The sequence below is a fragment of the Mobula birostris genome, chromosome 22 (assembly GCF_030028105.1).
Source record: "Mobula birostris isolate sMobBir1 chromosome 22, sMobBir1.hap1, whole genome shotgun sequence".
Lineage (NCBI taxonomy): Eukaryota > Metazoa > Chordata > Chondrichthyes > Myliobatiformes > Myliobatidae > Mobula > Mobula birostris.
The window spans coordinates 62,994,522-63,013,054 of record NC_092391.1 but is presented as its reverse complement, the minus strand read 5'-3'; the positions used below and the strand labels follow the sequence as shown (position 1 = coordinate 63,013,054).

The 18,533-nt window shown below is 44.6% G+C and overlaps 1 protein-coding gene across 4 annotated transcripts in view; it reads right to left on the bottom strand.

Annotated features, from left to right (window-relative positions):
- pi4kab (phosphatidylinositol 4-kinase, catalytic, alpha b) overlaps positions 1-18,533 on the bottom strand; it is a 347,746-nt gene that overhangs the window by 245,894 nt on the left and 83,319 nt on the right. For all 4 annotated transcript variants that reach the window (XM_072240890.1, XM_072240891.1, XM_072240889.1 and 1 more), the window contains exons 10-12: positions 13,027-13,123; positions 9,235-9,426; positions 4,649-4,749 (exon numbers count right to left, since the gene is read on the bottom strand). In XM_072240890.1, the coding sequence (XP_072096991.1) occupies positions 4,649-4,749; positions 9,235-9,426; positions 13,027-13,123 (390 nt within the window). The remainder of the gene's footprint in view (positions 1-4,648; positions 4,750-9,234; positions 9,427-13,026; positions 13,124-18,533) is intronic.

Genomic DNA, 18,533 nt, shown 5'->3' with positions numbered 1-18,533 from the left:
CAGAGAAGGAGTGCCAGGGAAGGGAGGGGGTGGCACACGTGCAGACACACCCAGTCCTGAGACACCAGGCAAGGTCATTTGATTCCAAACAATTGGTTTATTGATCATCACAGAGTGTCTCTGGTATTTCCTGCTCCCTCCCTTCTCTCTTCCCCATTTCCCAACCATTATTCCCCTCTCCCTGCTCCTTCCCAATCTCAGTCCACAATACAGACCCATATCAGAATCAGGTTTACTGTCACTCACATGTCATGAAATTTATTTTTTTTTGCGGCAGCATTGCAATGCAATACATAAAATTACTACAGTACTGTGCAAAAGTCTTAGGCACCCTAGTTATATGTGTGTACCTCAGACTTTTGTACAATTCTGCATATACTATTTTAAAATTACAATATACTCAGACCCCACTTAAAGCTGAGGATGTGTTCCTCAGAGGTGGAGTGCCATGTAAATCAGCACTATGCCGGGTCACTATAACATTATGTAAATGACAGATGCACCTGATAAAAATAAATGAAACCCGAGATATATGATAATTATTTTCTGTATACACAGTAAGTTGTGGAGTAACAACACGCAAATAGGCCCAACCTGTACATCAGTGGTGCCTCAACACATCGCAGCAGCGGCGGAGGGAAGCGGGTGGTGGTTACATCTTAGAAAAGGCACCAGGCTGTGAGTCCTCCTCTAACTTTGGCACCTTCTTCAAGTCGAGATTTGACTGCCTTTTCTTAAGTTTCCTGTCATGAAGCGGTTCTCAGTAGCAGGATATCGTGCTGAGAACACCTCTCTTTGCCTTATTGCTTTACTCTCAGTCAGAGTCATTATCGATGAACTGGTCCATGATTTGTGTGATCGTGGAATTTTGTGGTGAAGTTTCTTGCTGGTGTTTCCTCTTCTCCATCTATGTCCTCAGATTCACCCGGAATGCATTGCCATACCAATTCTTGAGGCTCTTCGTTATTAAGGCTCTTACCATGAGAACGCAGTAACTCTTCAACATTGCCATCATTAACATCCGCTAATCCCGCTTCATTGGCCAGTTCAACAATGTTTTGGATAACTGGTTACGTCTGAAATCCTAGGATGTCGTTGAATGCTTCCGGGCATAGCTTCTTCTACACTCCTTTCGTGCAGTTTGAAGTTACTTCATCCTAGGCTGCTCTAATATTGTCTACAGTTTTTCCAAAACTGTCTGATGGATTGTTTGTCTTGACCTTTTGTTTCCTCTACAAGTTGCTTGAAAGTCCAGTGAGGTAGTAGGCTTTAAAGTTCGATATTACTCCTTGATCCATTGGATGGAGTAATGAAGTGGTGTTTGGTGGAAGGTGTTACGTACCCCGTAACTGGGTTGCCAAACCAGCAGAAATGGATCACTCAGTTGGAGTCTGGATTACTAGAACTAAGAAAGTTTTATTAAAGAAACAAGCAACACAGTACTCTAATCAAAAGGATAATAAATGCAACAGTTTAGCAATGATAAACACACATGTACACAGAATTAAGATAACAGGATCAATCAAACTCTATCGTTACCTAGGGGTAAATGACCAGTTTCAAAGTGACGCAAAGTTCAGTTCAATTTAGTTCAGTTCAGTTCGCAGTAATCGCTGCCGTGGGAGATGGACAGTGGGGGGGAAGGAGAGAGAGAGCAAAACGAATGAATATTCAAACGGCTTCCACACACAGACCTTCGATATTCTTCACAGTCAGCTTTCGGGCGAGCCCTTTGTGATGTCATCTGGGGTCACCGACCATGACCCCTCCACTTCCAGATTCGATCGTTTCTCTGCGGTGAACCTGGCACCCAGGCAAGGGCGGAAACACACCAGGTTCCCGCTGATCGTGGCTTTCCACCCTGTACGTCTATGGCTTGGTCCCGCGACCAGCCTTCCAAACCTTCCCACCGACTTGCGGGAGACGCACCACTTCCAGGGTCTCATTACCTCGGGGTGTCGTGTGTGTCCTGCCTTAGCGAACCTGTCTCTTTTTATCCCCCTGCTGGGGTATTGCCTGTCCATCACTTCAAACAGTTCAGGGTTCAAAGGGGGAGCCGATCTTGACAGCTCTCCTTCCGTTAAACTCTCCCGTCCCTTCATTAACATCTCCAAATGCTGCTCCATTGTTTTCCTTATCTCTCTTTCTCCTGAAGACAGCTGGCAGACCAACTGCTGATCCCACTGGTGCCAGCACAGGACAACTAACATCTTAATCTATGTGTATTCTCGTCACAAAGGTAAACCACTTCTATAGGAATGCAGGTCCATAGCACGTCAAGATTCTCAGGGTGGCCTGGGGCATTATCAAGCACCAAGAATGCTTTAGGTTCAAGGTCATGCTCCTCACAATAACGTTCCACTGCTGGACAAAAATATGAAACAAAGCAATTTTGAAAAACATCAATCGTCACTCAGGCTTTCTTGTCCGATTTCCAAGTCACCAGTAGACTTGACTTTAAAATGCTTGTGGTGTTTCAGAGTATTACACAATCATGGGCTTTAAGTTAAAGTCACCTTTAGCATTGCCTCCTAGCAAGAGAGTTAACCACTCCTTTGTAGTCTTGAACCCAGATGCATGTTTCTCCGCATTGAAGACAACCTTGGGAGGATAACTGTTCATTTTGATTATGGTCTTCAGTGTTGCAGGAAAATCCTGGACTGCCTTGCTGTCTGCACTAGCTGCTTCACCAGAGATACGTATGCTATGGAGATTACTGTGCTGTTTAAATCTTTCAAACCAACTCTGCTGGCTGTGAATGTTACTAATGTATCTTCTTCTTCTTCTTGAGTATGATTGAAGATGCTTCTTGCCTTCTTATTATTATCAGCGGGCTTAGGGGCATGTTTCGTTGTGCTTGGATATCCACCCATATATTTAGTCTATTTTCCATTTCTTCAAGCAAATGGCTCCTTGAATGAGTAAATTTTGTTGGTGATAACTTTGAGGCCACCATGCAGAAGTTTTTATCTTGTCTGCATTTTTTTTTTATAATTGTTCTGAATGTTGATGTAGCCAATTTCAAAAAGGCACCAACATCAACCCAACGCTCACCAGTTTCCAAATACTGTATCACTTGTAGTTTCATATCCATGCTAATATTTTTCTAGATATCTTAGATGTACTACTCTCACTGGAAGTTGCACGCTGTTTTCCAGATATTAAGGACGAAAATATGGAATAAATTGGCGAGGGAGCAAGAATATTTACACATGCAGGGAAGGCGGAGCATGAACTAATACGTGATTGGCTGTTTGCGGCTCAGAGCATATGTAAAGCACTCTCACTGGCTGAGTGAATGTTTGCTGTAATGGCAACCGCTCTTGAGAAGTCTTAAGTGTTGTTTAGAATTAATTTTTATCATTTATTTAACATTTCAATAAAGAATTGAATAACCGCATTGTAACGAATCAGTGCTACGCAGGGTCTGAGTGTAATGGACTTTTTCTGTACTATTTACTCAGCAGTGGCTATGGAAGGTGGCAGAGTAACGCAGCGGCTAGCATAATGCTTTACAGCACTTGGTAAATAGAGGTTCATTTCCTGCCACTGTCTGCAAGAAGTTTGTCCATTCTCCCTGTGACCAAGTAGGTTTCCTCCAGGTGCTCCAGTTTACTCCCACATTCCAAAGGATGTTTGGGTTAGGGTTAGTAAGTTGTTGGAATGCCACATGGTGCTGGAAGCTGCCTCCAGCACATCCTTGGACTATGCCAGTCATTGACGCAAATGACATATTTCACTGTATATTTCGACATATTTGACAAATAAAGCTAATCTTCATCTTTGGATTGGTTTAGTTTGGGTGCTATGGTAGCACGGTGGTTAGCACAACACTATTACAGCGTGAGGAGTTTTGGAGTTCAGAGGTCAAATCAGTGCCATTCTGTAAAGAGTCTCTGTACATCCCCCCTGTGGAAAAAATGAGTTTTCCTCAGGTGCTCTGGTTTCCTCCCCCAGTACAAAGGCATACCAATAAGTTAATTGATCATTGTAAAATGATTAGTTTAGAATTAATCAGGGTTGTGGGGTTGCTGGGACAGCATGGCTCTAGGGGCCAGGAAGGCCTACTCTGCGCTGTATCGCTAAATAAATATTACCATTGGAAAAGAGAGGCCTCAGTTTCATTATCATCGTTATGTGCCGTGGTGTCCCATGACCATGATTGCTCTTGGCATATTTTTCGACAGAAGTAGTTTACTATTGACTTCTTTTGGGCAGTGCCTTTACACGAAGGGTGACCCCAGCCATTATCAATACTCTTCAGATATTGTCTGCCTGGCGTCAGTGGTCATGTAACCAGGACTTGTGATATGCACCAGCTGCTCATATGACCGTCCACCACCTTCAGGTGACCCTCATCGGGAGTGGAGGGAGGTTCTAAGCAGGTGCTACACCTTGCCCAAGGTGACCTGCAGGCTAGTGGAGAGAAGGAACACCTTACACCTCACTTGGTAGTGTTTCCATCCCACCACTCAAGGCCTCAGTTTAACATTTCCATTTGAAGATAGCACTTTTAACAGTAGAATTCCCCTGGATGCTGCACTGTAATGTTAAAAAGCTAGATAAAGCCTATTTGGAGCTCTGAACTTGGCAAAATGCCACTGGGAAACAAACAAACTTTCATATTTAGTTTTAAATGTAAACATACCTGCAAACAGCAGATCAGTAAAGGCATATGCGAGAGAATTATCTTACTGGAAGTCTTGGACTGCAACTTTTCAGAGAGCTTCGAGCAGAGATTTTCTGCACCTTTGTTAGAAAGATTGAACATGTTAAAAAGTTGAGAATGAACATTACATGTATATTCATTTAGTACAGTGTTTTTTACATACACAAAAAGTATCATGTAAGAATAAATGAGGAGGTGTAGGAAACTTAGTCAACACAGTTGCTCATTCCATCCTTCTAGCTTGATTGAGAACTTAAGGTAATAAAACCCGTCAAACTTAACGCTCATTTTAAAAAAGTATTTTATTTAGAGATACAGCACAGTAATGGGTTCATCTGGCCCAACAAACCTATGCTGCTCAAGCTCAAAGTCCATTTATAATCAAAGTATGCATAAATTAAACAACCTTGAGATTCATCTCCTAATAGGCAGCCGCAAAACAAGAAACCCAAAAGAATCCCTTCAAAAAAAATCACTCAATGTGCAGAGAAAAAGAAACACAAATTATGCAAACAATAAAGAAAACAACAGCATTCAGAACTGAAGTGAGTCCACAGAAATGAAGCCTGTAGCCGGAGCAGGTCCACAGCATCAGCCTCAGTTCATCACACTGGGACACCGGCCTTTCCACAATCAACATGGTCTGGGTTTGCACCCCACCGCCATGTTCCAACCCGTATCTGAGCTTTCCAAATCGGCTCTGTCTCAGACAAGCCTTGACCTGACTCCGACTATTTCCCCTCGACTTACAGCCACATGCCCTATTAACATACCACCCGTACATCTCTGGGATGTGGAAAGAAACTGAAGCACCCAGAGGGAACCCATACGGTCAGAGGAAGAACATACAAACTCCCTGTGGACAGCGAAGAAATTGAACCTGGGTCACTGGTACAGTACAGCGTTACTAGCACTTAGCCAAGTTCAGAGTGACCTTTACCACTCCTATCTGTCAAGTCAGTGAGTCAAATGAAAGTCATTAAGTTTGGAGCTCCTCAAACCTCTGCATCCTGCAGAAGATAGATCTTGGTTATAGACCTGTCCAGACAGCTTGTCTTGGTCTTAAACCACATCTGCCTCACAAATCCTCTTCTGTCTGTAAAGACTTGAATGACCCTTCCAATGATCCATGTGTTTCATAGAACATAGAATAGTACAGCACAGTACAGGCCCTTTGGCCCACAATGTTGTGCTGACCCTCAAACCCTGCCTCCCATATAAGCCCCCACCTTAAATTCTTCCATATACCTGTCTAGTAGTCTCTTAAACTTCACTGGTGTATCTGTCTCCACCATTGACTCAGGCAGTGAATTCCACGCACCAACTACTCTCTGAGTAAAAAACTTTCCTCTAATATCCCCCTTGAACTTCCCACCCCTTACCTTAAAGCCATGTCCTCTTGTTTTGAGCAGTGGTGCCCTAAGTAAGAGGCGCTGGCTATCCACTCTATCTATTCCTCTTATATCTTGTACACCTCTATCATGTCTCCTCTCATCCTCCTTCTCTCCAAAGAGTAAAGCCCTAGCTCCCTTAATCTCTGATCATAATGCATACTTTCTAAACCAGGCAGCATCCTGGTAAATCTCCTCTGTACCCTTTCCAATGCTTCCACATCCTTCCTATAGTGAGGTGACCAGAACTGGACACAGTACTCCAAGTGTGGCCTAACCAGAGTTTTATAGAATTGCATCGCGACTCTTAAACTCTATCCCTCGACTTATGAAAGCTAACACCCCATAAGCTTTCTTAACTACCCTATCCACCTGTGAGGCAACTTTCGGGGATCTGTGGACATGTACCCCGAGATCCCTCTGCTCCTCCACACTACCAAGTATCCTGCCATTTACTTTGTACTCTGCCTTGGAGTTTGTCCTTCCAAAGTGTACCACCTCACACTTCTCCGGGTTGAACTCCATCTGCCACTTCTCAGCCCACTCCTGCATCCTATCAATGTCTCTCTGCAATCTTTGACAATCCTCTACACTATCTACAACACCACCAACCTTTGTGTCATCTGCAAACTTGCCAACCCACCCTTCTACCCCTACATCCAGGTCGTTAATAAAAATCACGAAAAGTAGAGGTCCCAGAACAGATCCTTGTGGGTCCCATGCCTTCTAACTTTCTGAATAAGCTTACCATGTGGAACCTTGTCAAATGCCTTACTAAAATCCATATAGATCACATCCACAGCAGTACCCTCATCTATATGCCTGGTCACCTCCTCAAAGAACTCTATCAGGCTTGTTAGACACGATCTGGCCTTCACAAAGCCATGCTGACTGTCCCTGATCAGACCATGATTCTCTAAATGCCTATAGATCCTATCTCTAAGAATCTTTTCCAACAGCTTTCCCACCACAGACGTAAGGCTCACAGGTCTATAATTACCCAGACTATCCCTACTACCTTTCTTGAACAAGGGGACAACATTCGCCTCCCTCCAATCCTCCGGTACCATTCCCATGGACAACGAGGACATAAAGATCCTAGCCAGAGGCTCAGCAATCTCTTCCCTTGCCTCATGGAACAGCCTAGGGAATATTCCATCAGACCCCCGGGACTTAACTGTCCTAATGTATTTTAACAACTCCAACACCTCCTCTCCCTTAATATCAACATGCTCCAGAACATCAACTTCACTCATATTGTCCTCACCATCATCAAGTTCCCTCTCATTGGTGAATGCCGAAGAGAAGTATTCATTGAGGACCTCGCTCACTCCCACAGCCTCCAGGCACATCTTCCCACCTTTATCTCTAATCGGTCCTACCTTCACTCCTGTCATCCTTTTTTTCTTCACATAATTGAAGAATGCCTTGGGGTTTTCCTTTACCCTACTCGCCAAGGCCTTCTCATGCCCCCTTCTTGCTCTTCTCAGCCCCTTCTTAAGCTCCTTTCTTGCTTCCCTATATTCCTCAATAGACCCATCTGATCCTTGCTTCCTAAACCTCATGTGTGCTGCCTTCTTCCACCTGACTAGATTTTCCACCTCACTTGTCACCCTACCATTCATTATCTTCCTCACCGAGACAAATTTATCCCTAACATCCCGCAAGAGATCTCTAAACTTCGACCACATGTCCATAGTACATTTCCCTGCAAAAACATCATCCCAATTCACACCCGCAAGTTCTAGCCTTATAGCCTCATAATTTGCCTTTCCCCAATTAAAAATTTTCCTGTCCTCTCTGATTCTATCCTTTTCCATGATAATGCTAAAGGCCAGGGAGCGGTGGTCGCTGTCCCCCAGCTGCTCACCCACTGAGAGATCTGAGACCTGACCCGGTTCATTACCTAGTACTAGATCTATTATGGCATTCCCCCTGGTCGGCCTGTCCACATACTGTGACAGGAATCCGTCCTGGACACACTTAACAAACTCTACCCCATCTAAACCCTTGGAACTAATCAGGTGCCAATCAATATTAGGGAAGTTAAAGTCACCCATGATAACAACCCTGTTACTTTTGCACCTTTCCAAAACCTGCCTCCCAATCTGCTCCTCTGTATCTCTGCTGCTACCAGGGGGCCTATAGAATACCCCCAATAGAGTAACTGCTCCCTTCCTGTTCCTGACTTCCACCCATATTGACTCAAAAGAGGATCCTGCTACATTACCCACCCTTTCTGTAGCTGTAATAGTATCCCTGACCAGTAATGCCACCCCTCCTCCCCTTTTTCCGCCCTCTCTATCCCTTTTAAAGCACTGAAATCCAGGAATATTGAGGTGTTGTGTTGTCAACTGTAAGCATAATGTCTCCTAGGAGGAAACTATGTTTTATGCCTGACCACTCCTGATGTTCCTGTAACTATGGTAACATCCGGGCCCACTATTTCCAAAACAAGTTTGACATGTATCGGACCTGCTTCCATCTATGATAAGCATAAATGTCTTCCTTTTGGAACTCTCCTGGCAGTAAGGATGATGAGGTCTTCAGAAGTAACAGATGCTTGGGTGTTAGTGCTTCCAAATCACTGGGACGGGAGGATGCTTTAGTAATTGGATGACCAGTTATAATATTCTCCACTTCACAAAGGAGTGTGTGGAAATCACTTTGTCAAGATTCTGTACCTTCATGGTGGAATTGAGGATCCACCATGCCATACTGCCCCCAACAAAAATCTATTCAGCTCAGGCCTCAAGTTAAGAATTGACCCAGCATTAATTGTCTTTCAAAGAAAAGACTTCTGCTTTTAGAATTTTATTTTCACTCTTTAAAATGGCCCCTCCACAACTGAATTTTATAAAAGCACCATTCAGAGCACCCTGGGAAGCTGCATCTCCATCTGGTATGGGAGGAGCAGAGCATCAGACCATCAGACCAAAAGTTCCTGCATAGGACTATGAGAAGAGCTGAGAGGACCATAGGGGTCTCTCTACCATCCATTGGGGGCATTCATCAGGAGCGCTGCATTAGCAAGGCCCATAGTGTAATCAAGGATCCCACCCATCCATTGGAGAAATGTTTCGTTTGACGGTACACATGTATATAGTTAAATGGCAATAAACTTATACTGCACAGAAAATACAGAGAAAACAATTACATTTTTAGAATCTCTACCTTGCTCATCTTTAACAGCCCAAACCATTAAATCCACACATGCTGCGTTTGCTTGACATCTGAGCTTCAGGGGGCTAAATTCAGTATGGAAGTAGTCCAGATCGTGTAAGATCTTCTGCAGTTCTGACTGACTGCTATTAAACTGTTCGAGTACAAAATCATGAACCTCCTTCACAAATGCGGTCTGCAAATCTGTAAAAACAAAGAGTGCCGTTGGCCAGCAGAGCTCAACCCAGTTTAACTGGGGTCTAACAAATGTCTACTTTCCTCACTTATAGTGGCATGCCCCTCCAAGAGGACCACAACCTTGTCATGGTTTGGAGGCTTGTGTGCCTCAATGACCCGGATAGCTGTGTTGGTTAGAATCAAGGCTTTCTGCTTTGGTTCTCGTTAGGGTCACCCATGCCAAACAGGTCAAAGGGAAGAGGCCAAACTAAGAGTGGTCCACCAGCCCTCCGGGTTCTGGGGTTCAGCTTAGGGCTAACAACCCTGACTGGTCAAACAAAATTGTTATGGAAACAGCAATGAAGAATCCTTCTATATCAGAGTGCAAAGGTATTCCTGAGTCTCCACCCGGGACTTGTATGCCTGACAGCAGTGAAAGTCAAGAGGGAGCTACTGAAACGATGAAGGAAGCCCTGAACACCACCAGAAATGGAGGACCTTCATTGCTGCCCTAAATGGAGGGTAAGTAAGTGACATGCTCCCATCAAAACAAGACCCTGATGGCCCTTGAACCATGAGTTTCAAACTCAGTAGCATGCAAGATTCTAGAAACAATAATAGGGGACAAAATATGCTGTCACTTGGGAGTAGTTAGAGAAGGCTAGCATGGATTTCTTAAAGGTAAATTCAATCCAACTCATCTGACAGTCCTTTTTTTAAAAAAGATACAGAGAGGGTCAATAAAAGAATTGTGACTGATGTTGTATTTCTACTCTTTCAAAAGACAAATCAATGAAAAAAGAGTACTGACTTGGAGCTAAAATCAAGCAGATTGTCTTACTGACAATCATTTCATCACAAAATCCTTACAACATACATTATTTAGTATTATACTTGACAATCCATTGACAAAATAAATAACTACTAGTTTATTTATTCCCGTAAGAGTCATTGTATAAATTCATTTATTTATTGAGATACAGCGTGAAACAGGCTCTTCCGGCCCTCCAAGCCACACCACCCAGCAATCCCTGATTAAACCGAGCCCAATCACCAGACAACACACAATGACTAATTAGGAGTGGTTAAGAAGGCTTAAAGAATGCTTGCTTTTTTTTAGTTGAGACATTTAGTTCAAAAGTCTGGAGGTTATGATGCAATTTAATAAAACTCTGGTTAGGCCACACCTGGAGTACTACATACATTTCTGGTACCCCCATTATAGGGAGGATGTTGAGGCATTAGTGAGGGTGCAGAAGAGGTTCACCAGGATGCTGTCTGGTTTAGAGGGGATGTGCTATCACGAGAGGCTGGATAAACTTGGGTGTTTTCTCTGGAGCACGGGAGATTGAGGAGGGATCTGATGGAGGTTTATAAGAAAATGAGAGGCATAAATAGAGTATACATGAGGATCTGTTTCCCAAGACTGAAATCCCTAATACCAGAGGGCATGCATTGAATGTGAGAGGATGTAGGTTCAAAGGGAATGTGAGGGATAAGGTTTTACTCAGAGAGTTGCAGATGCCTGGAATGGGCTGCCTGGTAGAGGCAAATACTTTAGAGGTTTTTAAGAGCGGGTCAGATAGGCACATGAATGTGAGGAAGATGGCAAGATTTTTCAATTAGCTTTTTAGCTGGTTCGGCACAATATTGTGGGCTGAAAAGCCTGTTCCTGTGCTGTACTCTATGTTCTATGTTCTACGTAACCTACTAACTGGTACATCCTTGGACTGTGGGAGGAAACCAGAGTCCCTGGAGGAAACTCACTCACTCATGGGGAGAACGTACAAACTCCTTACAGGCAGCGGTGGGATCACTGGTACTGTAAAGTGTTGTGCTAACCACTACACTGGCATGTTGTCTGCAGCTCAGCCTACATTACCAAGCGGCATCAAAACACTAATGGAAGCCGGGGCTTGAGAAGCTGAGTTACAGGATAGACTAAATAGGTTCAGACTTTATTCCCAGGAGCATAGTAGGAGAATGAGGGAATATTCGACAGAGGTACAGTATATAAAATGATGAGGGGTATAGATAGGGTAAATACAAGCAGGCTTTTTCCAGTGAAGTCGGGTGGGACTAGAAGTCGAGGTCATAGATTAAGGATGAAAGGTAAAATGTTTAAGGGGAAACTTCTTCACTCAGAGGGTGGTGAGAGTGTGGAACGAGCTGCCAGCGGAAGTGGTGGATGAGGGTTCAATATCAACAGTTATCAAATATTTGGTTAAGTACATGGATGGGAGACAATGTGTTCATGTGAGTAGACAGAATAATAGTTCAGCACAGATTGGAAGGGAAGAAAGGCCTGCTTCTCACATAAAAGTTGCTGGTGAACGCAGCAGGCCAGGCAGCATCTATAGGAAGAGGTACAGTCGACGTTTCGGGCCAAGACCCTTCGTCAGGACTAACTGAAAGAGGAACTAGTAAGAGATTTGAAAGTGGGAGGCGGAGGGGGAGATCCGAAATGACAGGAGAAGACAGCAGGGGGAGGGAAGGAGCCAAGAGCTGGACAGGTGATTGGCAAAAGGGATATGAGAGGATCATGGGATGGGAGAAAGAAAGGGGGAAAAGAATATGAATATATATATAAAATAATTAATAAAGAAAGAAAGAAAGGAAGGAAGGAAGGAAGGAAGGGGTATGAGGAGGAGGAGGGGCATAATAATAAATTAATATATATATATTTTTCTCTCTCTCCTTTTTCTCCCTCTGTCCCTCTCACTATACCCCTTGCCCATCCTCTGGACACCGCCCCTCCCCCTTTCCTTCTCCCTAGGCCTCCTATCCCATGATCCTCTCATATCCCTTTTGCCAATCACCTGTCCAGCTCTTGGCTGCATCCCTCCCCCTCCTGTCTTCTCCTATCATATTGGATCTCCCCCTCCCCGTCCCACTTTCAAATCCCTTACTAGCTCCTCTTTCAGTTAGTCTCGGCCCGAAACATCGACTGTACCTCTTCCTATAGATGCCGCCTGGCCTGCTGCATTCACCAGCAACTTTTATGTGTGTTGCTTGAAATTCCAGCATCTGCACATTTCCTCGTGTAAGGGCCTGCTTCTGTGCTGTTTGCTCAATGACTCTAAAGTATCACATAGAACGTGTCATTGAAATGAAAGTATTACGGAACAAGAGGAGAGTAACAGCACTATATGGAGCAGTGTAGATAGAGTATCACAGAGATAACAGGAAACAGAGTGGCAATGAAAAGGAACAGACAGTCTGCTGAAGGAACTCACCGAATCATGCAGCACCACTGGGTGGAAAGGAACAGTTCAGATGTCAGGTCAGGACTTAAAGTGGGAAGGTGAGAGGCCATTATAAAGAGAAGGGGTGTAATGAGAGAGGATTCTGAGGAAAGCGGTGGAATCCTCTCACCCTTCACTGCTTTGTGCTGGAGGCATCTCACTCCTCCACTCCTCTAAATTCACTTTGGTCTTTCTGTAATCCTAGGTGGGACTACAATCATTCACTAAAATACAGCAAATCCCAACCAATTTAACGATAATAAGTACCACATTATATGGAAGATTACAAACAAAAGTTCCAGAAAGAGAATCAAATGACCATTTCAGTCAATACCACAAGTGCACACAAACATATCAGAAAAAGTTGGGAAGGGAAGCTCACCTTTCATGTGATATAAAGTGTCCCTCAACATTTTAAACACCACGACATAAAGAGGATCGCTGAAGTTTCGATAGTACAGGTCCAGATTAGGATTTGCCTAAATGACAAAACAAATAAAAACTTTATTCGCAATCAGATTTATTTTATTCTAGTGAAATATTTAAAATTCAGTGCTTTCATTCAGAATTAACAGAGATCACAAACAGTACAGTACAGGCCCTTCAGCCCATAATCTTATTTATTGAGATACAGCACAGAATAGGCCCTTCCAGCCCTTCAACCCATGCTGCTGAGCAACCCCCTGTTTAATCCTAATCTGATCACAGGACAAATTATAATGATCAATTAATTTACTGAACGGAGTGTGGGAGGTAACTGGGATAGCTGGAGGAACCCCACAATGGGAAATTGAACCCAGATCGCTGGTACTGTAAAACCTTGTGCTAACCACTACACTACTGTGCGATGGGAATTGAACCCGGGTCACTGGTACTGTAAAGCGTTGTGCTAACCACTAGACTACCGTGTGATGGGAATGGAACCCGGGTCACTGGTACTGTAAAACGTTGTGCTAACCACTACACTACCATGTAATGGGAATTGAACCCGGGTCACTGGTACAGTAAAGTGTTGTGCTAACCACTACACTACCTGTAAAGAGATGTGCTAACCACTACACTACTGTGCGATGGGAATTGAACCCGGGTCACTGGTACTGTAAAGCGTTGTGCTAACCACTACACTACTGTGCGATGGGAATTGAACCCGGGTCACTGGTACTGTAAAGCGTTGTGCTAACCACTACACTACTGTGCGATGGGAATTGAACCCGGGTCACTGGTACTGTAAAGCGTTGTGCTAACCACTAGACTACCGTGTGATGGGAATGGAACCCGGGTCACTGGTACTGTAAAGCGTTGTGCTAACCACTAGACTACCGTGTGATGGGAATTGAACCCGGGTCACTGGTACTGTAAAGCGTTGTGCTGACCACTACACTACCGTGCGATGGGAATTGAACCCGGGTCACTGGTACTGTAAAGTGTTGTGCTGACCACTACACTACCGTGCGATGGGAATTGAACCCGGGTCACTGGTACTGTAAAGCGTTGTGCTAACCACTAGACTACCATGTGATGGGAATTGAATCCGGGTCACTGGTATTGTAAAGTATTGTGCTAACTACTACACTACCTGTGTCATCTCACAGTATAGATGACCATTGTGCCCATGATAGGTTTTTTAACAATCCGCACAAAATGCTGGCGAACCAATCACAAACAAGAGAAAGTCTGCAGATGCTGGAAATCCAATCAAAACACACAACATGCTGGAGGAACTCAGCAGGCCAGTCAGCATTTCTGGAAAAGAGGAAACAGTCAATGTCTCGAAGGTCTTAGCCCAACCTGCTAAGTTCCTCCAGCATCTTGAGTGTGTTGCTTTGGATTTCTCGTATCTGCAGACTTCTTCATGTTTATGTTTTTAACTATCCAGTTAGTCCCACCCCAAGTCTTCCCAGGAGCTCTTAAATTTCTTTCCTTCCTAACTTTCTCTTCTCTGATCCCAATGATCCCAGGAATAAAAGGGGGTTAACTCATGAGGAACTTTTGATGGCTCTGTGCCTGGAGTTTAGAAGAATGGGAGGGGGATGTCATTGAAAACTGTTGAACATTGAAAGGCCTATATCAGGTGGATGTGGAGAGGCTGTTTCCTGTACTGGGGGTGTCCAAGACCGGAGGGCACAACCTCAGAATAGAAGATGTCCCTTTGGAAAAGAAATGAGGAAGAATTTCTTTAGCCATAGGGTGGTGTGTCTGTGGAATTCATTGCCACAGACGGTTGTGAAGACCAAGTAATTTTGTAATATCGAAAGCAGGAATTGATAGGTTCTTGATGAGTAAGGATGGCAAGGAGAGTAGGGTTGCGAGAGAATATAAATGAGCCATGATGGAATGGTGGAGCAGAGTCAATGGGCCAAATGGAGTAATTTTGCTCCTATGTCTTTTGGACAGTGCTGAATAATTTTATGTACAAAGCCAAGCACATTGGAATTACGTTTATTTTAAGGATTTACCTAGGGTCAGCCAAACAGACAATAGATAGAAACAAAAACATCCATTGCCTCAGGATCATGTTACCCAGGCAAGAAAAATGACAATTGCCCAGAAAAGCAAGTTTTTTCATTTGGGTGAAAGTTTCCCACATTCAAAGCTCAAAGTAAATTTATTATCTAAGTATCTAGTGTGCATGTCACTCAGGTATTTGCAATTGGAAAGGAAGAAGCCAGAGAGTGGTAGTGGAGGATTGCTTCTCTGAGTGGAGGCCTGTGACTAGTGGTGCGCCACAGGGATCAGTGCTGGGTCCATTCTTATTTGTCATCTGTATCAATGAACTGGATGATAATGTGGTAAATTGGATCAGCAAACTTGCTGATGATACAAAGATTGGAGGTATAGTGGACAGTGAAGAAGGATTTCAAGCTTGCAGAGGGATTTGGACCAGCTGGAAAAATGGGCTGAAAAATGGCAGATGAAGTTTAATACAGACAAGTGTGAGGTATTGCACTTCAGAAGGACAAACCAAGGTAGAACATACAAGGTAAATGGTAGGGCACTGAGGAGTGCAGTAGAACAGAGGGATCTGAGAATACTGATACAAAATTCCCTAAAAGTGGAGTCACAGGTAGATAGGGTAGTAAAGAGAGCTTTTAGTACATTAGCCTTTATAAATCAAAGTATTGAGTATAAGAGTTGAAATGTTATGGTGAGGTTGTATAAGGCATTGGCGAGGCCAAATTTGGAGTATTGGAGTTCAGTTTTGGTCACCAAATTACAGGAAGGATATTAATAAGGTTGAAAGAGTACAGAGAAGGTTTACAAGGATGTTGCCGGGACCTGAGAAACCGAGTTACAGAGAAAGGTTGAATAGGTTAGGACTTTATTCCCTGGAGCGTAGAAGAATGAGGAGAGATTTGATAGAGGTATATAAAATTATGATGGGTATAGATAGAGTGAATGCAAGCAGGCTTTTTCCACTGAGGCGAGAGGAGAAAAAACCAGAGGACATGGGTTAAGGGTGAGGGGGGAAAAGTTTAAAGGGAACATTAGATGGGGGCTTCTTCACACAGAGAGTGATGGGAGTGTGGAATGAGCTGCCAAATGAAGTGGTAAATGTGGGCTCACTTTTAACATTTAAGAAAAACTTGGACAGCTACATGGATGAGAGGTGTATGGAGGGATATGGTCCAGGTGCAGGTCAGTGGGACTAGGCAGAAAAATGGTTCAGCATAGCCAAGAAGGGCCAAAAGGCCTGTTTCTGTGTTGTAATGTTCTATGATTCTATAGTTCTATGGAAAGAAATTCCAGAGCTCCCAGAAAGACTTGGGGTGGGACTCACTGGATAGGTTAGATCGCTCCAACTGCCAAGCCCCATTTGGTGAGATCAAGAACGGCTTTGGACTGGGCAGCCCAACAGTATCGCTGCGCCGAGGTCCAGGTTGCAGAGCGAGGCAACATCCAGTGTTTGGACAATCTAACCGCCGGTCTAGATAGACAGGAAAGCCCAAGGGTCGGGCTGATTTCAGTCACTCTCCCACAATGTTCATTCATTTCTTGATGGTGAACTGCTCCAGTTGCTGTGCCACCAAGACCAAGGCTTGGGCCTACTCCAGGGAACAGATCTAAGGATTCAGTCCGGTTCAGAATGCTGTCGCTTGCTTCTATTGTTCGCACAATGTATGGTTTTTCTTCTCTTCCTTTGCCCAGGGGTTTTGGTCGGTCCCTCCGCGACTCCCTGGTCCACACGTCCCTCCCCACAGATCTCCCACCTGGCACTTAAGCGCAAGTGCTACACCTGTTCCTACATCTCCTCTCTTGCCACCATTCAGGGCCCCAAACAGTACTTCCAAGTAAGGCAACACTTCACTTGTGAGTCTGTTGGGGTCATCTATTGCATCCAGTGCTGCCGGTGCGGCCTCCTCTACATCGGTGAAACCCGACGCAGATTGGGGGAACCGCTTCGTCGAGCATCTCCGCTCCATCCGCCAAAACAGACAGGATCTCCCAGTAGCCACCCACTTCAACTCTGCTTCCCATTCCCATTCAGATATGTCCAAACATGGCCTCCTCTACTGCCATGATGAGGCTAAACTCAGGTTGGAGGAGCAACACCTCATATACCGTCTAGGTAGTCTCCAGCCCCTTGGTATGACCATAGGATTCTCCAACTTCCGGTAATTCCCTCCCCCTCCCTTCCCCTATCCCTATGTCACTCTGCCCCCTCCTCCAGCTGCCTATCACCTCCCTCATGGTTCTGCCTCCTTCTACTACCCATTGTGTTTTCCCCTACTCCTTCTTCACCTTTCCTGCCTATCACCTCCCTGCTTCCCTTCCCTCACCCCTTTATCTTTCCCCTTACTGGTTTTTCACCTGGAACCTACCAGCCTTCTCCTTCCCACCTTCCCCCCCACCTTCTTTATAGGGCCTCTGCCCCTTCCTTCTTCAGTCCTGACGAAGGGTTCCGGCCCGAAACGCTGACTGATCGTTTCCACGGATGCTGCCTGACCTGCTGAGTTCCTCCAGTGTGTTGTGAGTGTTGCTTTGACCTCAGCATCTGCAGATTATTTTGTGTTTTGGTCTTTCTTTTTTTTAACTGGGTTCTACTGGTTTCTTGCTTTGTGGCTGCCTATATAATTTCACTGCATCATCATCCCCTAGGCCTGATATGGTCCTTCTGTCAGAAACCTTGAAGCAGGTGGTCAAGGTAGAACAAAGAGTGCCTTGGGAAGCCTGGATTGTGGAGACGCTCAAGCATAATGAAGCCAAATTCCAGAAGCGGGGCCAGAGCACGATGTGAGCCTACGCAGGTGGGATTTAGAGGTTTTGGTGCCTGCTTGCAGTGCAGAACCAACTCTCTCCTTAACAAGGTATTTAGTTACTATCCTTGTTTCGTTAGCCACCAGGCAGAAGTCGCTGAGGTTCACCAGTGCTATTTTAAACCAATAGATAAAGTAGACAGGATAAATGCAAGGAGGCTTTTTCCACTGAGGCTGGCTAAGACTAGAAGCTACAGGTTATAGGTTAGGGGTGAAAGGTGAAATACGTAAGGGGATCCTGAGGGGTAACTTCTTCACTTAGAGCAGAGACTCCCAACCTGGGGTCCACAGACCCCTCAATTAATGGTAGGGATCCATGCCACCAAAAAAAAAGGTTGGAAACCCCTGACTCAGAGGGTGGTGTGAGTGTGGAACGAGCTGCCAGTGTAAGCAGTGGATGACGGTCCGATTGCAACATTTAAGGGAAGAATGGGTGGGTACATAGATGGGCTATGGTCCAGATGCTGGTTGATGGGACTAACCAGAATAACAGCTTGCTAGATAGGCCAAAGGGCCTATTTCTGTGTGTAGTGTTCTATGTGACTATGACAAAGTACCTCAAGTTGCAGTTTGAGCTCGGTGCTCTGAAATGCAACACTGTGTGCTTTTCAAATCCAGTGACACTAGAACCTCT